This window comes from Danio rerio, chromosome 19 (assembly GCF_049306965.1).
Source record: "Danio rerio strain Tuebingen ecotype United States chromosome 19, GRCz12tu, whole genome shotgun sequence".
NCBI lineage: Eukaryota > Metazoa > Chordata > Actinopteri > Cypriniformes > Danionidae > Danio > Danio rerio.
Window position 1 is genome coordinate 29,964,038 of NC_133194.1, and position 24,038 is coordinate 29,988,075.

The 24,038-nt window shown below is 37.9% G+C and overlaps 3 protein-coding genes across 4 annotated transcripts; all 3 read right to left on the reverse strand.

Annotated features, from left to right (window-relative positions):
* Positions 1 to 1,383: 1,383 nt before the first annotated feature.
* si:dkeyp-46h3.8 lies at positions 1,384 to 3,678 on the reverse strand. Its single transcript, NM_001423372.1, has 9 exons — positions 3,627 to 3,678; positions 3,303 to 3,380; positions 3,080 to 3,124; positions 2,864 to 2,990; positions 2,536 to 2,651; positions 2,182 to 2,226; positions 1,918 to 2,056; positions 1,726 to 1,835; positions 1,384 to 1,648 (listed from the first exon to the last, which is right to left on the reverse strand). Exons 1-9 carry the CDS (start codon positions 3,652 to 3,654, stop codon positions 1,635 to 1,637), a joined length of 702 nt encoding a protein of 233 aa, NP_001410301.1. The 5' UTR covers positions 3,655 to 3,678; the 3' UTR covers positions 1,384 to 1,634.
* A 10,899-nt stretch (positions 3,679 to 14,577) lies between these two features.
* Positions 14,578 to 17,362, reverse strand: si:dkeyp-46h3.6. The gene is made up of 9 exons (XM_021468151.2): positions 17,311 to 17,362; positions 17,019 to 17,096; positions 16,211 to 16,255; positions 15,993 to 16,122; positions 15,702 to 15,817; positions 15,385 to 15,429; positions 15,121 to 15,259; positions 14,900 to 15,009; positions 14,578 to 14,825 (listed from the first exon to the last, which is right to left on the reverse strand). The coding sequence occupies exons 1-9, from the start codon at positions 17,336 to 17,338 to the stop codon at positions 14,812 to 14,814; spliced, it is 705 nt and encodes a 234-aa protein (XP_021323826.1). The 5' UTR covers positions 17,339 to 17,362; the 3' UTR covers positions 14,578 to 14,811.
* Positions 17,363 to 21,144: 3,782 nt separating this feature from the next.
* Positions 21,145 to 23,241, reverse strand: LOC137487327 (L-rhamnose-binding lectin CSL2). Of its 2 annotated transcripts, XM_068215289.2 has the most exons (8): positions 23,190 to 23,241; positions 22,703 to 22,747; positions 22,499 to 22,619; positions 22,203 to 22,318; positions 21,887 to 21,931; positions 21,651 to 21,789; positions 21,465 to 21,574; positions 21,145 to 21,390 (listed from the first exon to the last, which is right to left on the reverse strand). In XM_068215289.2, exons 4-8 carry the CDS (start codon positions 22,249 to 22,251, stop codon positions 21,377 to 21,379), a joined length of 357 nt encoding a protein of 118 aa, XP_068071390.1. In that variant the 5' UTR covers positions 22,252 to 22,318; positions 22,499 to 22,619; positions 22,703 to 22,747; positions 23,190 to 23,241; the 3' UTR covers positions 21,145 to 21,376. The 2 variants fall into 2 exon arrangements, with proteins under 2 accessions (XP_068071390.1, XP_068071389.1); XM_068215288.1 differs by having other exon boundaries at positions 21,266 to 21,574.
* Positions 23,242 to 24,038: the final 797 nt, after the last annotated feature.

Consider the following 24,038-nt stretch of genomic DNA (forward strand, 5'->3'; position numbering starts at 1 on the left):
ATTTCTATTATCATACACAAATTGTACTAAAGCGATTTAAAAAGTTCATATCAATAGTTGGGCGAGGCAGTGGCGCAGTAGGTAGTGCTGTCGCTTCACAGCAAGATGGTCACTGGGTTGCTGGTTCGAACCTCAGCTCAGTTGGCGTTTCTGTGTCGAGTTTGCATGTTCTCCCTGCCTGCGCATGGGTTTCCTCCGGGTGCTCCGGTTTCCCCCACAGCCCAAAGACATGTGATACAGGTGAATTGAGTAGGCTAAATGGTCTGTAGTGTATGAGTGTGTGTGTGAATGTGTGTGTGTGAATGTTTCCCAGAGATGGGTTGTGGCTGGAAGGCCATCCGCTGCATAAAAACTTACTGGATAAGTTGGCGGTTCATTCTGTTGTGGCGATCCCGGATTAATAAAGGGACTAAGCCGACAAGAAAATGAATTAAATAAAAAGAATATCAATAGTTTTTCTCTTTGTACTTGCATTTCAGGGGTGCAGATTGCATAAGTTTTATTTACATATTTTAACTTTAAATAAATAAATAAAGGTAAAATATATATATATATATATTTTCCCAAGTGTATATATCTACTATTGTGAAAAAAATATCAGAATTTGGCACATACTTGTATTATCTTTGCTTGAATTGACCTGATCTAATCCTGTTTATATGACATGAGCCTGCTCCCGACCAGGTTTGATCTACCAGAACTGTTGCTTTGACAACAACTTTCAGATCAGTTTTGAAGAACGGAACGATCCTGGATCGTGTCAAATCTCCAGCTAACTGAGTAATCCCCGTACCAAGAACGGACCCCAGGTGTGAAGCAGAACCAGGCTGGTGTCATTGTCAGCTAACGAGAAAAATAATCTGAGCCGGCAGTTGTTTTACCAAAACTGGACAACCGAAAATTGATGTCTCAATTACTGCGGTGACATTTAGAAGGGTCAGATCTTAGTGAACATGACAGCACATCCATACTGCTTTTGTATAGAGGTTCAGATTGCTTCTGATCATCGATATTTACATTAGATGTCGTCTACTCTGATGTTGTCTATTGAAAGGAATGCGTCAACAGAGCCACCATTTTAGTACAGAATAGCGCTCTTTTGAAATAAATGTGGGACCAAGGTTATCCATCCTCATACATACAGCTTCTGGTGGTGTAAGGGATATTTTCTTTGCATATCCTATCAATGTTTTAACTTAAGTTCCACAGTGTACACACTAAATAGTTCTTCAGCCATACTTCAGGGGTGGATGAGCACTACATAGCCATTATATAGAGAGCCTGTAAAGGGGTTAAAGTGTTAACAGTAATATAAGCATGTGTATATCTACAGATATAGTAACTTTCGGAACAATTCTTTAATAACCAGTCCAACACCTTTCATTTTTTTTAAAGAGTTTATATTGAAAGTAACCTTCCAACAGAGCAACGATGATAGTACTTTAAAAAAGTTGACACCAGCACAAATGAAATTTAGATTACTAAAGTAGTATTGTACAATTATGCCAGCAAGGAAAAACTTTTCCATAAGATACTAAATAACAGTTATGTTAACTTCTTAAACCATTGTTAAGGGAATGCTTTAAATTTAAAATGGAGCCATGTGAAGATGCTGACAATCCAAATCCACAAGATTAGCTCCAATAAGCTGCAAAAATAAATAAATAAATAAATAGAGGATTAATAACTTAACTCCTCAATTCATTAATGTGTAAAATAACTTACACTGAGGCACGCAGGAGTATGCGGTGTACAGGTACTTGTATGTGCCATAACATGGATCTGAGAAGACCCCATTGGAGGCTGAAATGGAGCAGCTGTTCTTCCCTTCACATCTACACAAACAGAAAAACAAGTTAAGTGAAACCCATAGAATTAAAATTGGATTTAATTGTAATTAAACACTTTTATACTGACGCATTAGCAACCAGTGTCTGTGAATTTAGGGCATAGCAGTTGGTTTTGGCAGTTTGAGAAGCAGGTCGTCCAGCAGCACATGTGCTGCTATCAGTTCGCCCGTAGTTAGCAGTATGGATGTGTATGAGAGATCCATCCTCTAAAAGGTAGGTTTCACAATAAGTTAATTTACCATTGGCCAAACTCTGCAACTGTTGGAGATTAAAAGTTAAAAAAAAAAAAAAAAAAAAAAAAAAAAAAAAAAAAAAAAAAAACCCTACACACCACATTTGAAGTTAGCAATGGCATTTTCACAGACTGCACTTGAACCTGTAGAAGAGTCAAGAAACAACATTCAAAACACTGAAGCAGGCAAATGTACATCAGCATTTAAAGGAGACCTGGCTTTCACCTGAAATCATGATATTGCAAATAACTCAAGACTACACTTCAATTTATAGCAACTGTCCAAAGAGAGAGATCAGAGTTTGCAATACTCCTTTTAAGTGATTGTGGATAGTTTAACATTGTTAAGTGTACTTCCAAGATGAAGGTCTTGCAGAGAAACACCACTGACCTAATTCAGCTGAAGTTATATGCATGAACAGATCTTTGAGTAGCAAACAGGAGGATACTCACGGATTTCAGGTGGGAGGCAGTAGTAGGTGACTAAAAGGTATGGGCGCATATTAGGGCAGGGATCAGTGAAGGTATCAGTTGTAGCAAAAACTTCACAACTTTGCAGCCCATTGCAGCTACATGTGATGACAGGAAGCATGTGCGCACACACACACACACACACACACACACACACACACACACACACAAAAAAAAAAAAGAGGATGTTAATCCCACCTTGAGAAACCATTTAAAATTTGTGAAGGATCCTTATTAGCTGCCATGGTATGAGGACCGCGAGTATAAACAGTCAAAATGAACAAGTTAAATAGTTTCCACAAATCAATACCTTTGTGAAACAGGAGCCAGTGCGTTGAAGTAGCAGTTGGGGTTAGGGGGAAAGGCTGGACGCCCTTTACAGTCAAATTTACTAGTACGTCCATAGTTCGCAGCAGTTATCTGAAGCACACCATATGCTACATGGAGAAAAAGCATCACACTTTTTATTAATGAATCGATGTGATCTTACACAAACTGAAAAAAGGGTTGTGGGAAAACTACTCACCGCATTTCAAGACCGCACTGTCACCATTACAAATCACTATGCTTTCTAGAAGGTAGAGAAAGGTCACAGGTTTGCACAGAAATTAAGTTGCAGAGGGAAAATGAACTTCTTTTACCATCTCATCTCTAGTGTGCAAGTGCTTGATTTTACTTGTCATTCAACTACATTTAATGACTTGTTGCTGGTTTCATCAAAGGAGATGTGGGAAGAAAAAAAAACTTACTAGTTAATGGCGACACTTCAATATCCACAGGGGGTAGATTTAATGCAATAGCTGCAGATAGGCTACAGTTCATGAGCACTGTGAAAGAAAGCAATAAATTAAAGCAATAAAACATTCACTGTTAATCTCACTCACATTCATAGTGCAAAAACCCAGAAGTGTCAAGGTAAATTTTAATGCCGTTTAAATAGGTTCTTTACCAGCAAGGACCAGTTTAAGCCACTGATCTATACTGTACATAATTGTATTGATCATTGGCTCAAACCAGCAAAAAGCAACTTTGCATGCTACCTCAGCTTTTAAAAAATAATTATGAAAGCTTACAGTTGAGTAAGGCCCTGAGAGAAAACATAGTACTGGTGTCGCCGTCAATGGTACAGGGAACTGTTAATGAGTCAGATTTATAGGAGGGTGGTGTGAGTGATAATGAGCCACAGCTGTGCACCACACCATCTCAAGCCAAACATTAACATTTTTGGTGTAGTTTTGGTTGTGTTAGTCCTCTTGGAGTTTTGTGTTTATTATTTTGTTAAATTTTATATGCTACTTTTGCCAGTTTTCCCTCATACTTCCATAATGTGTTTAAATCATAAAACTCTGCTCATAAAAATTGATATGAAACGTTTACAAGCTTTCAAATGCAAGTTTAGTTCAGAATAAAAGCAATAGACCTATTTTGCATATTTTAATGAAGCTTTGATTTTGCTGGTTCAAAAACGTGATTGTCTTCTCTATTCAAGCAGCCTGTGTTTGGAGTAGGCTAATATGTAGGCCTATTGATCACTGCCAATGACAGAAGGCTATGCTTTTACTGTACAGTCCTTTATTTTGTAATTAGTAATATTTGTGTAATAATGGCTTAAAAATAAGTTATATTCCAAAGCAGAGGCAATATAGTCACTTTATGATCAGAAAATTAAAGCTTGTTACGTTTTTTTTTTTTAGGAAGGTGGTTTAAGCATTAACAGGTATACAAAACCTCTGCATGGCCAGACAAATAGTTACTTTAAGAAAACAAAATGGAAATGAAGTTAACAGATACATAACATTCTCACTGTTCTCTTTTAACCTTAAGATGCCATTTTAATACAACACCCTCAAATTTGTTGGAATAAGAGAAAGAGAGAAAGAGGGAATAAGAGAAAGAGAGGGAGAAAGAAGAAAAAGCTGAAGAAGGCTTGTGGACAGGACAACATCATTAATGAAATGCTGAAACTCAGCAGCCCTGACAAAATTCAGGCTTTTGCCAAACTGTTCAACCTGATCCTATCCCCTGGTGGCATCCCTGAGACATGGTCTGAAGGACTGATCACACCTATATATAAAAACAGAGATAAATTTAACCCCAATAATTACCATGGCATTTTTGTTGGCAATAACTTAGCAAAACTCTTTTGCAATATTATTAACAACCGAATAGTGACATTCATCACAAAACAGAACATCTGAAACAAATCACAAATTGGCTTCTAACCAAAACAACGGACATCTGACAATATTTACTCCCTTCATTCTTTAATAAATAAAAACATAAAAGACAAACAAAGAAAGATTTTCTCTTGTTTTGTTGATTTTAAAAAAGCTTTCGGTTCTATTTGGGATGACGGACTATTATATATACAAATTGTTGCAAATTGGCATCGGTGGAGAAGTATATAGCATTATAGAAGCCATGTATAAGAAAATTAAAAGTTGGAAATATGACAACTGAGTTTGTCCAGCAGAGTTGAGGGGTGCGACAGGGCTGCAGCCTGAGCCCAACCCTGTTTAACATCTACATTAATGATCAGGCAGACATTCTAGACGGCTCCGACTGAATCCCCGGCCTCACTCTGCTTGACTCTGAAGTAAAGTGCCTGCTGTATGCAGATGACCTGGTGCTGCTGTCTCCCACAGCAGAGGGTCTCCAACACAGCCTGACTCTGCTGGAAGAATACTTTGAGGAATGGGCACTGATGGTCAACCTGGACAAGACCAAAGTCATGGTGTTCTAGAAGAAGGCCAGATCTCAGGGACACAAATATCAGTTCACATACAGAGGAGAAGATCTAGACCTTTGTAGCAGTTACTCTTACCTGGGCATCTAGATCCCTGCCTCTGGGGGCTGCAGTCCCGCTGTCAAGACTCTGAGCGAGAGGGCTTGCAGAGCATATAAAGTCACGCTTTGGCCAATTACAGATACCTACTAAAAGATGGATTAAATTATATCACGCTATTATTAAACCAATCTTACTATATGGGAGTGAAATTTGTGGACCAGTATTAAAATTAAAAAATTGGAATAAAAGCTAAATTGAACGAACACAATTAGAATTTGCTAAAAATAAATTATCCACAGAAACACATCTAACATTGCCTGCAGGGCTGAACTGGGTTTATACCCGCTAAACCTGGAGATTCAGAAACGAGCTGTTCAGTTCTGGCTGCACCTGCATCAGTCTGTCCAATATAAAACCCTTCTGGCTTATGAAAAACCTACTGTGTCTCATCCTCTAAACAGGCTGGTATCTGAACTTCTGAAAAAAAACACAAACGGAACCCGTCCCCAAACAAAACCTTCACAAACAAATTGACAAAAAATTTAAATATAATTATGATGAAAAACTAAAAAAGTGAATTCAACCTCCAAATTAAACTTCAATGTTATTCGGCCGTAAACAGAACCACACAGCTGGCAAATTATTTATCATTAAAACAAAAAAAACACATTCTTTCTTAAAATCGCCTCTGTGATCATGACCTAGAAATAGAAAAGGGCAGACATAAAAAATCCTGGACTCCTAAAGAACAGAGATTATGTAAACAATGTGAAACAAACCAAATAGAGGATGAACACACTTCCTTCTGTTCTGCCCCAAATAATGGCAATGCCAATAAAGCAACTAACTTGAACTTGTAAGAAAGAGAGAGAGAGAAAGAGAGAGAGAGAATAAGAAGAGAGAGAGAGAGAGAGAGAGAGAGAATATAATAGATAACATCTAGACTAGCTATACACTCTACACACCATAAGAAATGGCTTATGTGAATTCATGCATTTTATTTCAATAATTTAAACTTTATTATTATTATTATTATTATTATTATTATTATTATTATCATCATTTTTTTATTTGATTTTTTTTAATATATTGCATATTTGAAGTAATTTGGCAATACTGTACTAAATGTCATGCCAATAAAACTTGAACTTGAATAAGAGAGAGAGAGAGAATAAGAGAGAGAGACTTTGACTTTAACAACCTCTTTATTTACAACCACTTTTTTAACACATCAATGAAAAATCACAAAAAGTAAAAAAAAAAAAAAAAAAGGAAAATGTATATATATATATATATATATATATATATATATATATATATATATATATATATATATATATATATATATATAAGAGCTGGTTAACTCACAATCATTCACCAATCAAACAAGTATTTCCAAACAACCATTTTGACCAACTTCACAGAGGGATTGATTAATACACCATTTAGATCTAAAAGTGTCCAAATCATCAATCTTATAATACGCATATTCTATTTTAATACAGGATTTAATAAGTTCCCTAAAAAAAAAAAAACATCAGTCAAACCCAGACCAGTCAGTTTCCTTTTCCGTGACAACCAAATAGCCAATTTTGCTTTTCCAAAAATAAAACTTAATAAAACATGGATTTGCATCTTGTTCCTGTTGTATTTAGGCCCATAAACTAAAAGACTAGGCGTAAAAATCTCTCCCAACATTTGACAGTTTCCATTTAGTTGATTAAAGAACATTTCTAATCTAGAGTAATTTAAAAATAAGGGAAACACTGTTACTTCCACATTGCAAAAAGGACACCCCTCCCTCACCTGTGGATCAATGTGTGCTCTGTGTCTGTTTGTGGCTATTATACCATGCACTATCCTCCACTGAAGGTCTCCAGACCTTTTTTCAATGGGTTTGTACAGGGTCCTCCAGCAACCTTTGGGGGAAGAATCTGCTCCAAAAAGAGTCTGCCACTTTGATTCCTTCACGCTTTCAAGCATGTGGAAATGCAGTACTTTTACACTAAGAGTATAGAGAGTTTTTTTCCCCTGCATCTTCAAAACGACTTGGCTGAGGTGTTGTAAGAGAAGTCCTCCTTCTGTCTCCTGTCATTCTCCTGTATCCACTGAAAGAATTAACTCTGGAAATACAGAAGCGTCCTCCTCCAAAGTCATTCTAATGTCCACTGAAAATTTTTCCCATATTTCAATCAACAGTCTCTCAGCCACCCAAACTGATCTCATGCCCAATCTTAAGGCTAAGGCCTTAGCATTTATCCATTGTCCTTCAGAAACCAAATGTCCAATTTTAGTGATTTTTGCTGACCACAAAGCTTATCTGAAAGAATCAGATTTAAAAATATCCAGGTCCATAGCAGAATTAAAAAAGGAGTGGTTCTTCTCTTAACCAGAGGCCCCAAATATTTCTGAGTTCTCTTGAAACCTTAAATCATAACTATGTTCTCAGCAGTAATCTGTAAAAAGCTGTTAGACCAGTTAAATTCAGCTTGTTAGTGTCCATTAAAAATAAGTGACGATCCAGATCCACGTTACCAGCTTTCTTTAAAAGTGCACAGGTAACTCCTGCCCAACACACGTCCTTCCCATAAAGCAACCTCGGAGCTGTCTGAAGTCTAAAGGCTTCAACTCTGGATCCAATATCCACAAGTCCTTGTCTGCCTTCCTGGATAGGCAAGTATAAAACTGATACCCTCAGCCTGACCAGAAAAATTCTATGAGTTGCTTTTGGATCCTTGACACCAGGTCCTTGGGGGGCTCTAAAATCATAATTTTATGCCAAAGAGATGAGGCCACTAAGGCCGTACTCACACTATGTACAGTTGCCTCGAACCGGGCCAAAGCACGCTAGTCCCCCCTCCTGTCTCCACTGACGGCCCGCACTTACATTACAATCGGGCCTGGGCACGCATACGTCATCGATGATGCGCTGTTCAGTAAGCGCTTTCGCTCAGCACAGTGAAGATTTCTCTAGTCGTTTAAGTTGTTTGATATGCAGTGACATGCAGTCAAGTATTTCGCCAAACAGTTCTTAGGGATGTGGTGACACGCAGTCAGATATTTCGCCGAACAGATCCGCCAATTTAGGCGCTCATAAACAATCATAAAGTCATCATGCTGCAGGAATGAGGTGCGCAGCTGTCGTGCAGTGAGGGGTTTGCGTTTCAGTTTCGGGCTTTGCGTTTCAGTTTCGGGCTTTGGCGCGTTTTGCACTCACACTACAAGCATACCACACCAAAGCCCAAGTGAACCGCGCTAAGGCCCACCTCTTCCAACCGGGCCAGGGCCGGCCAAGTGAACCGTGCATGAGCCCAATTCAGAGCACTCACACTTCTTAAACGATCCGGGAAACGGGCCTGGGCATGGTTCGGATAATATAGTGTGAGTAGGCCCAAAGTTGTTGCATATCAATACTCTCCCCCTATAGAAAAGCTGGGGTAGCAACCATCTCTCGCACACACTTTCTACACAAGCCCCTTCCAATTTAGTTGTATAAAATCATAAGTGCCTAAAAAAACGCCTAGATATTTAAAACCCATTCTGCCCCACTGCAAATTACCGGGAAGCAATTGGAACATTAGTAGCTTGACCACACCATAGAGCATTACTTTTACTCCAGTTCATTCTAGCAGATGATGCTTTGCCATATTGTTCAATTATCTCTCTTAAAAATTTAACATCACTATGGTCTTTAATTATAACTGTTACATCATCAGCATATGCAGAAATCTTTACAGGCTCTTGGAAGTCTAGTTCAGGAACACTTAACTCAGTTGACCATCTTCTTAATTGACACAACAGTGGCTCAATTACTATACTATAGAGTTGTCCTGAAAGAGGACAACCTTGTCTAATACCCCTGTGAGTTTTAATAGGAACACTAAGACCCCCAGGAATTTTAACCAGACATGTAGGCTTATTATAAAGAACTTTAACCATGGAAATAAAATTGTCACCAAAACCAAAAGCTTTTAGTTTCAAAAAGATAGTTGTCATCAACTGTCAAAAGCCTTTTCCTGGTCTACTGACAAAAATACAAAATTAATTTTATTTTTAAAAGCAAAATCATAAACATCCCCTACTAAGTGTAAATTATCTAAAATCAATCTTCCTTTTACACAGTATGATTGATCAATGTGAATGATTTCATGCAATACATTATTCAACCTGTTTGATAAACTTTTTTGATATCATTTTGGATTCAGAACACAAAACTGCTACTGGCCTCCAGTTTTTTAAAAGAGTTAAATCTCCTTTTTTTCTGTAGCAAAGTTAAAACAGCACGTTGACAACTGACATGAAGTATGCTCTTTTTTATACATTTTTTAAGCACTTCATAATAATCAATTCCTATTAAAGTCCAAAATGTTTTAAAAAATTCAGAAGATAACCCATTTATCCCAGGTGCTGTTCCTGAAGGAAGGTCCATAACAGCAGCAGTAACTTCTTCAAACTTAAAATCAACCTCCAAAAGTTCTTTTTGCATTGAAGTTAAAGAAGGAATGTCCTGTAGCAATTCATTTCTGCTTTGTTCGTCAGTGGTTTCAGCAGCAAATAAATTAGAATAATAACGTACAGCAAGTCTACGCATCAAAACTGGATCTGAAGTTTTTGACCATCATCATCTTTTAAAACAAACATCAATTTTTCTTGTCCTTTTTTTCTCCAAGTTAAAAAAGTACGATTTTGGGCCATCCATGTCTTTTATAGTTGAGAAACGGCTTCTTACAAGTGCCGCTTTAACTTTTTCATTTAAAATAGAACCCAACTGGTTCTTTTTTCAGTCGACAATTCTTGTAGGTTACCAGCATCATTAACAGTCGTCTTCTTTTCAATTTCCTCTATTTCCTATTTTCTCTATTTACTCTATTGTTTTTTTAAAACCAAAAAGGAGTGAGCAGCATATTGCTGACATAAATCCCTTATTTGAACTTTACCAATTTCCCACCCTTGAATAATATTTTCATATAACCCCTTCTCATTCTTTCAAGCCTCCCAAAAAGAATTAAATGTTTCACAAAAGTGTTTATCTTGCAATATTTTGTTGTTAAAGTGTATAGTATAGTAGCTCTTGTGAGTCCTGTTTAACAGTGTACACTCAACTGTGATTAGTTTGTGATCTGATAGAAATTAAGGAATAATATTTGCACCAACCACTCTATTTTATACATTGTTTGATACATAAAACCGATCTAAACGTGCACCAAAAATCCTCCCATCATTTATTTTTACCCAAGTGTACTGTTTTGTTGAAGCATTTTGTTCCCTCCACACATCTGAAAAATTTTGATTCTTTAAAATTTCAGCCAGACGTGAACCTGATTGCATATGGGGTTCTTCACCATTCCTATCATATTTAATGTCTAAAGTGCAATTCCAATCATCTCCTATTATAATAAAGTCTCCATCACGGTGTTGACTTAAAAAAACACTCTAAATTAGAAAAAAGCTTCAATCTATCTGCTCCATTATATTGAGCAAAGATCACTAATTTTGGCTCTTACAGCTACCAATCTACCTAGCTCTATCTCAGTTATCATTAAAATGTAACCTTTTAGAGCAGAGGAGAATAATATAGCCACACCAGCGCTAAGGTTCGTGCCATGACTAAGCACTTTCTTTCCTTTCCAACACAAACCCCATTCAGCTTCATTATTAGAATTGCTATGGGTCTCTTGCAAAAAAACATTTAGTTGCTTTATCCTTATGGATTCTAACAATAGGTTCCTCTTCTTTTCATCCCTCAAACCACTTCTGTTTAAACAACCCACCCTCAAGATTTCCATATAGAAAAGAGAGAGAGAGAGAGAGAGAGAGAGAAAGAGAGAGAGAGAGAGAGTGAAACAAAGAGGGAAAAAAGTAGTTTAAACCTCATAATAATTTAGATTTTTTCCTTGTTTTTCCTATCTTTCTAGTTGACCGTATATTAGTCAAGTGTTTCCTCAGACGTAAGCGCTTCTGTTGAGACAACTCGTCATAATTATGTTTCTTCCTGACAGACATAACTGAAGAGCAGTGGTGGAAAGAGTACTAAAAAATCATACTCAAGTAAAAGTACCATTACTTGCCTAAAAATGTAGTGTGAGTAGAGTAAAAGTATCTGTTGTAAATATACTCAAAGAATGAGTAAAAAGTAGCCCTTTTAAAAGTACTCATGAGTAGTGAGTATTATGCTGTTAAAAGTTGATGCGTTTACATGTAATTTGTGAATGTGTGTGTAAACGAAACATTCTGTAGTGCATGTATTGCCCAGCAGGCACACGATGTCATAGGACGTTAATATTAAGTTAGATTTAGGTTGTGATGTCAGGTGGCTAAAATTCAATGTCTTGTCAATGTCTAAGGATAACGTTATTTTGATGTCAAATAACAACATTAAATGACGTTGATATTTGGTTGATTTTAGGTTGTGTTAGAAAGTGACCAAAATCTAATGTTGAGCCAACATCTTAAACCAACATCCTGACGTCAAATACTGATACTAATTTTGGACGTCTTCTTGGACACTTTAAATGCTTCCAAACAGTTTGCTGCATTTATAAATCTAAATGAGGCGATTTACCTTCTATGTGTGATTTGATTGAACAGGAATTACAGGACTGATTTGTCTAATCCCCAGACAAGAAAAAAATAGTAACTGCACGTTGAAAGAAAGTGGTGGAGTAAAAGTACAGATACAGCACTAAAAATGTACTCAAGCAAGAGTAAAAGAACACGTTTTTAAAACTACTCACTAAATTACAATTCCTGAGAAAAAGTAATTAATTACAGTAACTTGAGTATTCGTGATTAGTTACTTTATACCACTGTTGAAGAGACAAATTTGTCTAAATCAGGAAAATAATCACTCAGCACAGATTTTTCCCTTTGTTTAATCAAGAAAGGAATTAATTTGATCTAGGGTATATAGATCCTTATCAGCCTTCTTCACAACCTCAGACCATTGTTCATAATCTTAAATCACAACCCCTCCATTTCGTCATCAAAACTTTCCTTTGAACCACATTCCTGTCCTGTAGAACCCTCATACACAACTTCAGTATCACTTTGAGCTTTAAATTCATCACACTTAGCATTACTCACATCTGCATCACTATCAGTACTACAGCCAGGTTTCTCCACATTAACAGTAATATTAACATCCAGCTCACTCACACCTTGCTGTCCTGTCATTTCATCTCTGCGCTGAAATCTCAATGTGTCCATGTTACTCATCTCAGCTTGGGACAAAGTGCCTTACGCATTTTTATGGGGGCAAAGAAAATGTTTATGCCATAAATCTCCGCATTTAAAGCACCTCATACTGTCTGTGCTTGCATATCATGAAGGCGCTCTCTTTATGAATGATGCGAAAGGACACTTCCAATGTGCGCTCTGGGGGGTTTAAAAACCATGTACACCTGCCAATTAAAAGACAAAACATGTTTCCTTGCAGCATTTTTGCATCGGAGCAGATTCGCTTTAACAGGGCTAGCAAAAACGTTTACCAAAACATTGAAGTTCTTTTAGAATGACCACATTACTTACAAAAGGTGGAACATTTGAGATGGTAACGTTAGTTGCTAGAGCGGATAGAGGGGTTATCGGAACAAACCTCTTTTACCCATATTCCTCTGTCAACTCGTTTATTAGTAATTCAGATTTTTAAAACACAACCACGACCAAGTTTATCCATGAAGCAGAGACTATATTTTAAAGACTCTATTATCTGGAGGATATCCTCCATTCTCACTCCAGGGTCTGCCACACACCAGCACCCATTCCTAAATGACAGAGCTGATGCTACTTGTACTTGAACAGACACACCATACCAGCATCTGTTAAGTCTTCCAAACCGGGAAAACTTTACACTGTCTATTCTATAAATTAAATAAATATTCGGAGGAGAAAGAGGAAAAAAAAAAAAAAAAAAAAACCTCAAACAAACATTCAACTACACCTCACTCCCATCATACACCAAAGAGAGGAAGATAAAGAGAAGTGAAGAGGATAAAGAAAAAAAGAGGAAGTGGAGGATAGAAGAGAAAAAGGAGAAGAAGGAGAATTAGGAGCATAAAGTTAGAATAAGAGGCAGAGAGAATTAGAGAAAACACGAGACAGGGAGAATAAGGAGGAGAAAATAAGTGGAGGAGAGAATGAGGACAAGAGAATAGGAGGAGACTGAAAGCAGAAAACAAGAATAAGAGGGAGAAGTGGAGGAGAGAATGAAAGGAGAACGAGAAGGGGAGAATAAGCAGAATAGGAGAAGAAAACAAGAATAAGAGAAGGGGAGAATTAGAAGAATAAGAGAAGTAGAGAATAAGCAGAATAGGAGTAGACTGAAAGGAGGAGAAAATAAGACAAGGGGAGAATTAGAGAAGAGAATGAGAAGGAGAATAAGGAGAGAACAAGAGCACAAGGAGAGATTGAGAAGCAAATGAGTGAACGAGAGGACTACAATGGATTGGGAGGACCACATGAGATGAGCGAAAGGAGAGAATGAATAAAGGGAAAATGAGGAGAGAAGAGTAGGGAATGAGAGAAGCAGGAACAAAAAGAGCAGAGAATGAGCGAACGAGACGATAGAAGAGATTGAGCGAATGTGAACGTGGAGGAGAGAATGGGTAGGAAACGAGGAGCGAATGAGGGGAGTAGAGATTGAGGAGAGAATTAAGCTGCGGTCACACTGGGCTTTTCCTCCCATAGACTTCCATTAATATGCATGCGAATGCGTCAGACTGGCAACACGAGGTCATGCATCAAGTTTCGCAGGTTGCTGCAGTGCAGAGTTCAAGTCAGGTGAACTCGAACCTGCGAGAGGGGGAAGAAAAAAAAAAAAGAAAAAAAAAAAAAAAAAGGCATACTTGACTGAACAAAGGATCAAAACCATGACACTTAAAACAGTAAATCCCTCGCTTTTTGCACAAACTCTTGTGACTGCAGCTAAAACAGGAGAGAACAAGAGCAGAGAATAAGCAAATAAGGAACACATGAGGGAAGCACGAGGAAGAGAATGGGAGGAAAGAATGAGCGAACAGGAAACCTGAAAATAAGAGGAGAGAATTAGAGGGGAGAAGAGGAGGAGGAAAAAAAAAAATAAATAAACCCTTTATACACCTGCAAGGATGGGTTAAAATCTGCAGGACACCTGATCTCTAGGATCTAGTTTGAGAAACCCTGACATTATATAAAAAAAAAAAAAAAAAAAAAAAGGGGCATTGTGGCAGCAAGACTGCAAGAACCAGACCAACACATAATTTCTTTTAAAAGGGTTTATTGAACAACCTCAGAACACAAGGATGATCATCGTACAAGACACCTGCACAAAATGCTGAATAGAGCTTAGCAAACTAGTATTTTACAGTTATGCCATCTCATGGTAAACATTTTGCTTAAGATGTCAAATAACTGAGCTTAACAATTAAGCTTTTGTTACATAAATGCTTAGACACTTATATGCAGACATGTGGAGGTGCTAAAAATCTTCAAGATCAGCTCCAATAAACTGCAAGAAAAATAAAGACCATTTAGATCAGTGAGAAACGCATACACCATTCATTAATCAGTACAATAACTTACACCGAGGCACACAGGAGTATGCGGTGTACAGGTACTTGTATGTGCCATAACACGGATCTGAGAAGACACCATTGGAGGCTGAAATGGAGCAGCTGTTCTTCCCTTCACACCTACACAGAGAGGGGAAAAGGGGAGAGGGAAAGAATAAAAAAAATAAAACACTAAAACCCACAGAATTAAAACTGGTCTTAAATCTAGTTAAACAACACTTTTATACTGACACATTAGCAACAAGTGTCTGTGAATTTGAGGCATAGCAGTTGGTTTTGGCAGTTTGGGAAGCAGGTCGTCCAGCAGCACATGTGCTGCTATCAGTTCGCCCGTAGTTAGCAGCATGGATGTGAATGAGAGATCCATCCTCTGAAAAGTAGGTTTCACAAGAAGTTGATTTACCATTGGCCAAACTCTGCAATAGTGTTTGCAGAGTAAAAGCAAAAAAAAAAAAAAAAAAAAAAAAAAAAAAAGTAAATAAACCAACTACACACCACATTTGAAGTTAGCAATGGCATTTTCACAGACTGCACTTGAACCTGTAGAAAAGATAGAAGTCAAGAAACATTCAAAACACTGAAGCAGGCAAATGTGCATCATTTCAAAGAGACCTGCTTTCACCTGAAATCTTGTTAGAGCAAATAACTAAGCAATTGTTCAAAGAGAGATCAGAGGTTGCAATACTCCTTTAAGGTGTTCATGGACAGTTTAAAATTCTGAAGTCTACTTCCAAGAAAAGCACTTTTGTCTTAATTAAGCTAAAGTTATAAGCATGAACAGATCTTCGAGTAGCAAACAGGAGGATACTCACGGATTTCAGGTGGGAGGCAGTAGTAGGTGACGGAAAGATATGAGCGCATGTCAGGGCAGGGATCAGTGAAGATATCAGTTGTAGCAAAAAGCTCACAACTTCGCAGCCCATTGCAGCTACATGTGATAGCAGGAAAAAGGTGCACAAAGAGGAGTGTTAAAAACAACGCCTTGAGAAATCCAACAAATTTTAAATGGCTTATTTTTACCCACCAAGGTAAAAGAACCAAGGACTACAAGGAGTAATAATTTTCCAGAACGTAAAAATTAAGCGGTTTGCACAAATCAATACCTTTGTGAAACAGGAGCCAGCGCGTTGAAAATGCAGTTTGTGTTTTGGGGAAGGACTGGACGCCTTCCAGAACAGTCACGTCTATTAGTACGTCCATAGTTTGCGTCGGTTATCTGAAGCACACCATATGCTACATGGAGAAAGAGAACCACATTTAATAAATCAACGTTTTGTTAGATATGTACACATTAAAACAAAGGTTGTGGAAAACGGCTCACCGCATTTCAAGACAGCACGGTCACCATTACAAATCACCATGGTCTCTGGAGAGAGAGGAAAAAAAAATAAAATAAAATTTCAGGTTTAAGCTGCAGTCACACTGCTCTTTTCTACCATAGACTTCAATTCACACACACAAATGCATCAGAATGGAAAGATTCAGTTTAAAAAGGTTTGTACACTCGAACCAGCAAAATATCAAATGATTGCATAAAACCAATTAAGGATCAAAAGACTTCTATGGACAGAAATTTAAAACATGGACCAATCTATAGCTCACATACAAATAAAAATTTGTATTAATAAAACAAACAAAAAAAAAGTTAAACAAAAAGGGGATTAAAAAAAAAAAAAAAAAAAGTCTAATTAACTTGTTTAATTCTGCCCCTTTTTGCAGCATTGTACAACAGAATTTCACATGTTCAAATTCTTGTGAGTGCAGCAATAGACAGAAGGAATTTAAGATGCACAGGGACAAGATCATTACCACATACAGTAATGGTCACTAATCGCATTCCTGGAGGGTTTAGCTCAAATTTGGCCCAACACCTGTCTGGGTGTTTCAAATATACCTTGCAAGACCTTTATTAACTTGCTCTGGCATGTTTGATTAGAGTTGGAGCTAAAATCTGCAGGACATCAGACCTCCGGGAACAAGTTTGGTGATCCCTTATCTATAGTCTCAAGTGTGCAATCACTTTTAAGTCTTAGCTCTACACTCAACTGAGAGCTATTAGGTCTCATACCACAGAAATAAGTAATACTCACTTGTTGCACTAAAGCAAATGACAATAAAAGTACACTTACTAGTTCGTGGCGACACCTCAGCATCTAGAGGAGCTAGATTTAATGTAACACCTGCAGACAGGCTACAGCCCATAAGCACTGAAAGGGAGCAGAAAAATAAGCAAACAAACTTACATTGGCACAAAAACCCAGAAGTAGTAAGGTGAACTTTGATGCTGTAAAATTTAGTTTTTAATCAGCAAAACTCAGTCACTGATCTATGCAGTAATCTTACATAATTGAACAGATCATGGCTCATACCAGCAAAAAGCTATCTTATATGTTACATCTGATTCAGAAAATAAAAACTTACAGCAGAGAAAGGCCCTGAGAGAAAACATTGTTCTGATGGTGCCGTCAATGATACAAAGAGCTGTTACTGATTCATATTTATAGGCGGGTGGTGAGAGTGATAATGAGTCACAGCTGTGCACCACACCATCTTGAGTTAAGCTGCGGTCAGGTTAAGCTACGGTCACACTTGAGTTTGTGTGTGCGAAATTCTGTCCTACGGCGCTGCGAAAAGGGGCGGGATTTAAACAAGCTTATTAGGCAGGAAAAAAGCAAGCGATTGCTCCGTTTAAAAATTCTGTCCAGAGAGGTCGTGTTTTGATCCTCGATTGGTCTCACGCAGTCAAGTGATGCGATTTCGCAGGTCAGAGTTCACCAAGCTTGAACTTTGCACTGCAGCAACCTGCAAAACTTGAGGCATAACCCTGCGTTTCCGGTCTGACGCATTCGCGTGCGAATGAATGGAAGTCTATGGGAGGAAATGCCCAGTGTGACCGCAGCTTTAAGCTTTATCTCTGGACAGAAATTTAAAACAACCAATCGCTCGCTTTCATTCATTCATTTTCATGTCGACTTATAGTCCCTTTATTAATCCGTGGTCGCCACAGCGGAATGAACCGCCTACTTATCCAGCATGTTTTTATGGAGCGGATGCCCTTCCAGCCGCAACCCATCTCTGGAAAAAATCCACACACACACACACACACACACACACACACATACACTACGGACAATTTAGCCTACTCAAGTCTTTGGACTGTGGGGGAAACCAGAGTACCCGGAGAAAACCCACGCGAACGCAGGGAGAACATGCAAACTCCACCCAGAAACACCAACTGAGCTGAGGTTCGAACCAGCGACATACGCACATTCATACGCACATGAGTGCGTCAGACCAGAAACGCGGGGTCATGCGAACTCTGGCCTGCGAAATCGCATCACTTGACAGCGCGAGACCAATCGAGGATCAAAACATGACCTCTCTGGACAGAAATTTAAAACATGGAGCAATCTCTTGCTTTTTTTAATGTCTAATAAGCTTGTTTAATCCCGCCCCTTTTCACAGCGCCGCATGACAGAATATCACATGCTCAAACTCTAATGTGGCCGCAGTTTTAAACAATTGACTTTTTTTGGTCTAGTTGTGATCGTGTCAAGCTGCGGACACACTAGAGTTTGAGCTTGCGAAATTCTGTTGTACGGCACAGCGAAAAGAGGCAGAATTAAACAAGATGATTAGACATTTTAAAAAGCAAGCAACTGATCCATATTTTAAATTCCTCTTCAGATAGGTCATGTTTTTATCCTCAATTGGTCTCATGCAGTCAAATGTTGCGATTTCGCTTGTCAGAGTTGACCAAGTTTGAAATTTCCCCCGCAGCGACCTGTAAAATTTGTTGCACAAGCTTGCGTTTCCAGTCTGAGGCATTCATATGAATCGAAGTCTATGAGAAGAAAAGTGCAGTGTGACCGCAGCTTTACCATTCTGTGAGTGGCAGCACTTTGCTTTGTTAAAGTTTAAGATGTTACTTTTAGCAGTTTCCCCTCACTCTTCCCACATTGTGTGTAACTCATAAACTCTGCTCATGAGAATTAACAATATGAAGCCTTTAAAAACTTTCAAATGTAAGTTTTGCTCAGAATAAAAACAATAGACCTATTGCTTTTCCATATTTTAATGAAGCTTTGATTTCACCCATCCAAAACACATTTCTAATGAACAGCTTCATTATTCAAACATCCTGTTTGGATTAGGCTAGTATGTAATACAAGCCCATTTATCACTATGTCAATGACAGTAGGCTATGTGTTCACTGCATGGTTTATTATTTTGTAATATGTATAAAAGGATTTAAAAATAATTCATATTTCAAAGCAGAGGCAATATAGTCACTTTATGGTCAGGAAATTGAAACCTCTCAATTCTTCTTTTTTTTTTTTTTTTAAAGGTGGTTTAAGCATTTTTAATAAAAACACAAAGCCCTTGTATGGCAAGACAGATTACTTTCAGAAAAAAAAAAAATCTGTTTTTTAGTGGAATGCAACAAAGGTCAAATCGTGTTATCATAACATTTTTACTGTACTCATTCAAACTTGTTAATCCATTGCAACACCTTTGAATTTGTTGGAATAAAAGATTAACATTAACAGATTTCATTAAACAATTCATAAATAAAACTAGCACAACATAGTACAAGCTGTGATTTCTATGTGAGTTTTAAAGAAGCAGGACATTGAATTAGGCAGCAAAGAAGAGCATTAGATTTAGTGAATCATTATTCAGACCAGACAAACTTTCTTCTGCTTCAGAATCAGATTTATTGCCAAGTGTGACTGACACACACACACACACACACACACACACACACACACACACACACACACACACAGAATTTGTTTAGGCTACAGAAGCTTCCAGCATAAATAAAGTGACAACACAAAATAAATATGAAAAAAAGATAGACATTAAACAGGTGCAGTTAATCAAAAAGATCTGGATGTTGAATTGTATGTACAGATTTGTTATAAATATACAGGTGCTGTGTAAAATTGCAAATGGAGAAAGTATTGCATTGTATATTGATAAGGTGCTGTGTAGGCTACAAGTGCCTTAGAGAAAGTATTCCACGTTATTGCACAGTTGGGGAATTTTTATCTTTTCATGGAGGTAGATGGCCTGAGGAAAGAAATTTTTCCTATGTCTGGTTGTTTTTGTGGTTGGTGTTCTGTAGCATCAACCAGACGGTAAGAGTTTGAACAGGAAGTGTGCTGGGTGTGAGGAATCCAGAGTGATTTTGAAAGACCCTTTTACTCACTCTGGAAGCGTATGGTTCTTGTACTGCCAGTAATTCATTCCACAGGCCGGACTATTTGCCATAGTTTACAGAGATGGGTTGTGGCAGCTGAACCAAACCAGACTGTGATTGAAGTACAGAGGATGGATTGAATGACAGCTGAGTAGAATTGTACAAGCAGCTTCTGTGGCAGGTTCAACTTCCTGAGAGATGGTGGTGTCCAGAAACCTGAATATCTCTCCCAAAGCCACAGTGCTGTTTATGATGGCGATTGGGGGTGCAATGCAGTTTCTCCCAAAGTCCACTATCATCTCCTCTGTGAGCATGTTCAGTTCCAGGTTGTATCTGCACCAAAAAGCCAGCCGCTCCACGTCCTGTCTGCATGCAAACTCATCACCATTCCAGATGAGGCCGAAAATGGTAGTGTCATTCACAAACTTTGAGAGCTTGATGGAGGGGTCTTCTGCGGTGCAGTTGTTGGTGTACAGGGAAAAGCACAGTGGGGAGTGAATACATCCCTGGGGGCACCAGTGCTGATGGTGCAGCTGTGATTTTACCCATTTTAACTAGCTGTTGTATGTCGGTCAAAAAGCTGTTGATCCATTGACAGAGCTAGGACAGAGAGCTGGGTCAGTTTGTACTAGAGCAGTGATGAAGAGATGCTGTTTAAGGCAGAATTTAAGTCCACGAACAGAATTGTGCAAATTGTAACACCAGTTTGTTGTTTAAGCTGAAAGAAAAATGGCAGTGTAACATCAGCTCATGATCTAGGTCTGACATTAGATCACATAAGCTCTTCTGTAGAAGAGCCATACCATAGTGTTCTTAAATCTCTATGCTGATGGACAGTGACCTGCAGATTTTAGCTCCAGCAAAAAAAAAAAAAAAAAAAAAAAAAAAAAAAAAAAAAGCTTGCTATGATTTCTATAAACATCCTTGCATGTCTGTTATAAGTTAGCCAAAATGTGCAGGACACCTGACATCCAGGATCTAGTTTGAGAAACCCTGACATAGAAAAGGAGGCGAAAGGGAGCATGACTCCAAGAATCAGACCAACATAATTTCTCCTAAAAGGGTTTATTGAACACAACTTCCCAGAGCATAAGGATAATAATCGTACAAGACACCTGCACAAAAGGCTGAATACAGCTTAGTAAACTAATGATATACAGTTATGCCATCTCAAGGTAAACATTTTGCTTAAGATAAAATCAAATAACTGAGGTTAACAATTAAGCCATTGTTACGGAAATGCTTAGACACTTATATGAAGCCATGTAGAGGTGCTAAAAATCAGCTCCAATAAGCTGCAAGAAAAATAATAATAATTTACACCAATAAGAAACACCTACACCATTCATTAATCTGTACAATAACTTACACTGAGGTATGCAGGAGTATGCGGTGTACAGGTACTTGTATGTGCCATAACACGGATCTGAGAAGACACCATTGGAGGCTGAAATGGAGCAGCTGTTCTTCCCTTCACACCTACACAGAGACAAAAAGTGAAACTCAAAGAATTAAAAAATTGGACTTAAATCTAAAACCACACTCATATACTGACTCATTAGCAACAAGTGTCTGTGAATTTGAGGCATAGCAGTTGGTTTTGGCAGTTTGGGAAGCAGGTCGTCCAGCAGCACATGTGCTACTATCAGTTCGCCCGTAGTTAGCAGCATGAATGTGAATGAGAGATCCATCCTCTGAAAAGTAGGTTTCACAATAAGTTAAATTGACTATTGGCCAAACTCTGAAATAGTGTTTGCAGATTAAAAAAAATTAAATAAACCAACTACACACCACATTTGAAGTTAGCAATTGCATTTTCACAGACTGCACTTGAACCTGTAGAAAAGATAGAAGACAAGAAACATTCAAAACACTGAAGCAGGCAAATGTGCATCATTTCAAAGAGACCTGCTTTCACCTGAAATCTTGTTACAACAAAGAACCAAGTAAATGTTCAAAGAGAGATCAGAGGTTGCAATACTCCTTTAAGGTGTTCATGGATAGTTTAAAATTCTGAAGTGTACTACCAAGAAAGCACCACTGTCTTAATTCAGCTGAAGTTAAATGCATGAACAGATCTTAAAGTAGCAAACAGGAGTATACTCACGGATTTCAGGTGGGAGGCAGTAGTAGGTGACGGAAAGATATGAGCGCATATTAGGGCAAACGTCAGTGAAGATATCAGTTGTAGCAAAAAGCTTACAACTTTGCAGCCCATTGCAGCTACATGTGATAGAAGGAAAAAGGTGCACAAAGAGGGGCGTTAAACACTGCCTTGAGAATCCTTCACAAGTTTTAAATGCCGTTTCTTTACCCGCCAAAGGTAAAAAAAAAAAAAACAGAGAATAAGGAGAATTAATTTTCCAGAATGTAAAAAATTAAGCAGTTTGCACAAATCAATACCTTTGTGAAACAGGAGCCAGTGCGTTGAAAGTGCAGTGGGGAAGGACTGGACGCCTTCCAGAGCAGTCACGTCTATTAGTACGTCCATAGATTGCATCGGTTATCTGAAGCACACCATATGCTACATGGAGAAACACCACAATTTAAATCCATGTTTTGTTAGATACATGCGCATTAAAACCAAAGTTGTGGAACACAGCTCACCGCATTTTAAGACAGCACGGTCACCATTACAAATCACTTTGGTCTCTGGATTTAAAAAAAAAAAAAAAAAAAAAAACACAAAACACGTTACGTTACAGGTTAAAGCTGCAAACATATAGAAAAAAAAAAAAAGTTATTAACTGGTTTAATTCTGCCCCTTTTTGCAGCGTTGTACAACAGAATTTCACATGTTCAAACACTAGTGTGACTGTGGCAATACACAGAAGGAAATTAAGTTTCACAGGGACAAGATCATTACCATCTACAGCAGGGGTCACTAATCTTATTTCTGGAGGGTTTAGCTCAAATTTACCTCAACACACCTGTCTGGGTGTTTCAAGTATATCTTGCAAGACCTTTATTAGCTTGTTCAGGCATGTTTGATTAGAGTTGGAGCTAAAATCTGCAGGACACCGGACACCTCGAGATCATGACTCAAACCGTAATTCGTAAATCTCATAATCTGATTCAGAAAATAAAAACTTACAGCAGAGAAAGGCCCTGAGAGAAAACATTGTTCTGATGGTGCCGTCAATGATACAAAGAGCTGTTACTGATTCATATTTATAGGCGGGTGGAGAGTGATAATGAGTCACAGCTGTGCACCACACCATCTCGAGTTAAGCTACGGTCACACTAGCCCAGCCGGCATTTCAACGGTGATTCAACGTTGAATCAACGTCAGGCCTATGGTTGGATCAACGTTGAATTACCTTTCGATTTTGCAAATTGGATCAACGTTTATATAGTGACGTTGTTTCACCGTCGGACCACCACCGGTGATTCACCGTTGAATTCACAACGTTGTTTCACTCTTACCTTCTTCGTGGGTGAATTGTGGTCGTTTTGTAGACGTTGAATGAAGGTTGAATTACCTTTCGATTTTGCAAATTGGATCAACGTGATACCGTGACGTTGTTTCACCGTCATACATTTCAACGTAAGTTATATAGAAATTACATATAACACAAAGTCCATAAATATAGCAAACAAATTTTTACTAATAAAAATACACGACAAAAATACACAAATTTGCCTGTGTATCAATTTATTTAATACACACCTCATTATTTCATTTATTATAAATATACAGCAACATACAGCATACATCGTTCATTAAAACCATGCAGGTTACTACATGCTGTACACTCAATTACAGAAAAAGGCATACAATTAAATAGTCACTTTTAAGTATAAAGTTAGTTAATGTTTACTAACATGAACAAAGAACAAATACTTGTACAGCATTTATTAATCATTTAATTAATTGAAATGTCCCAATGCTAATAAAATCAAAATGTATGCTTGTTAACATTAATGCACAGAGCTGACATGA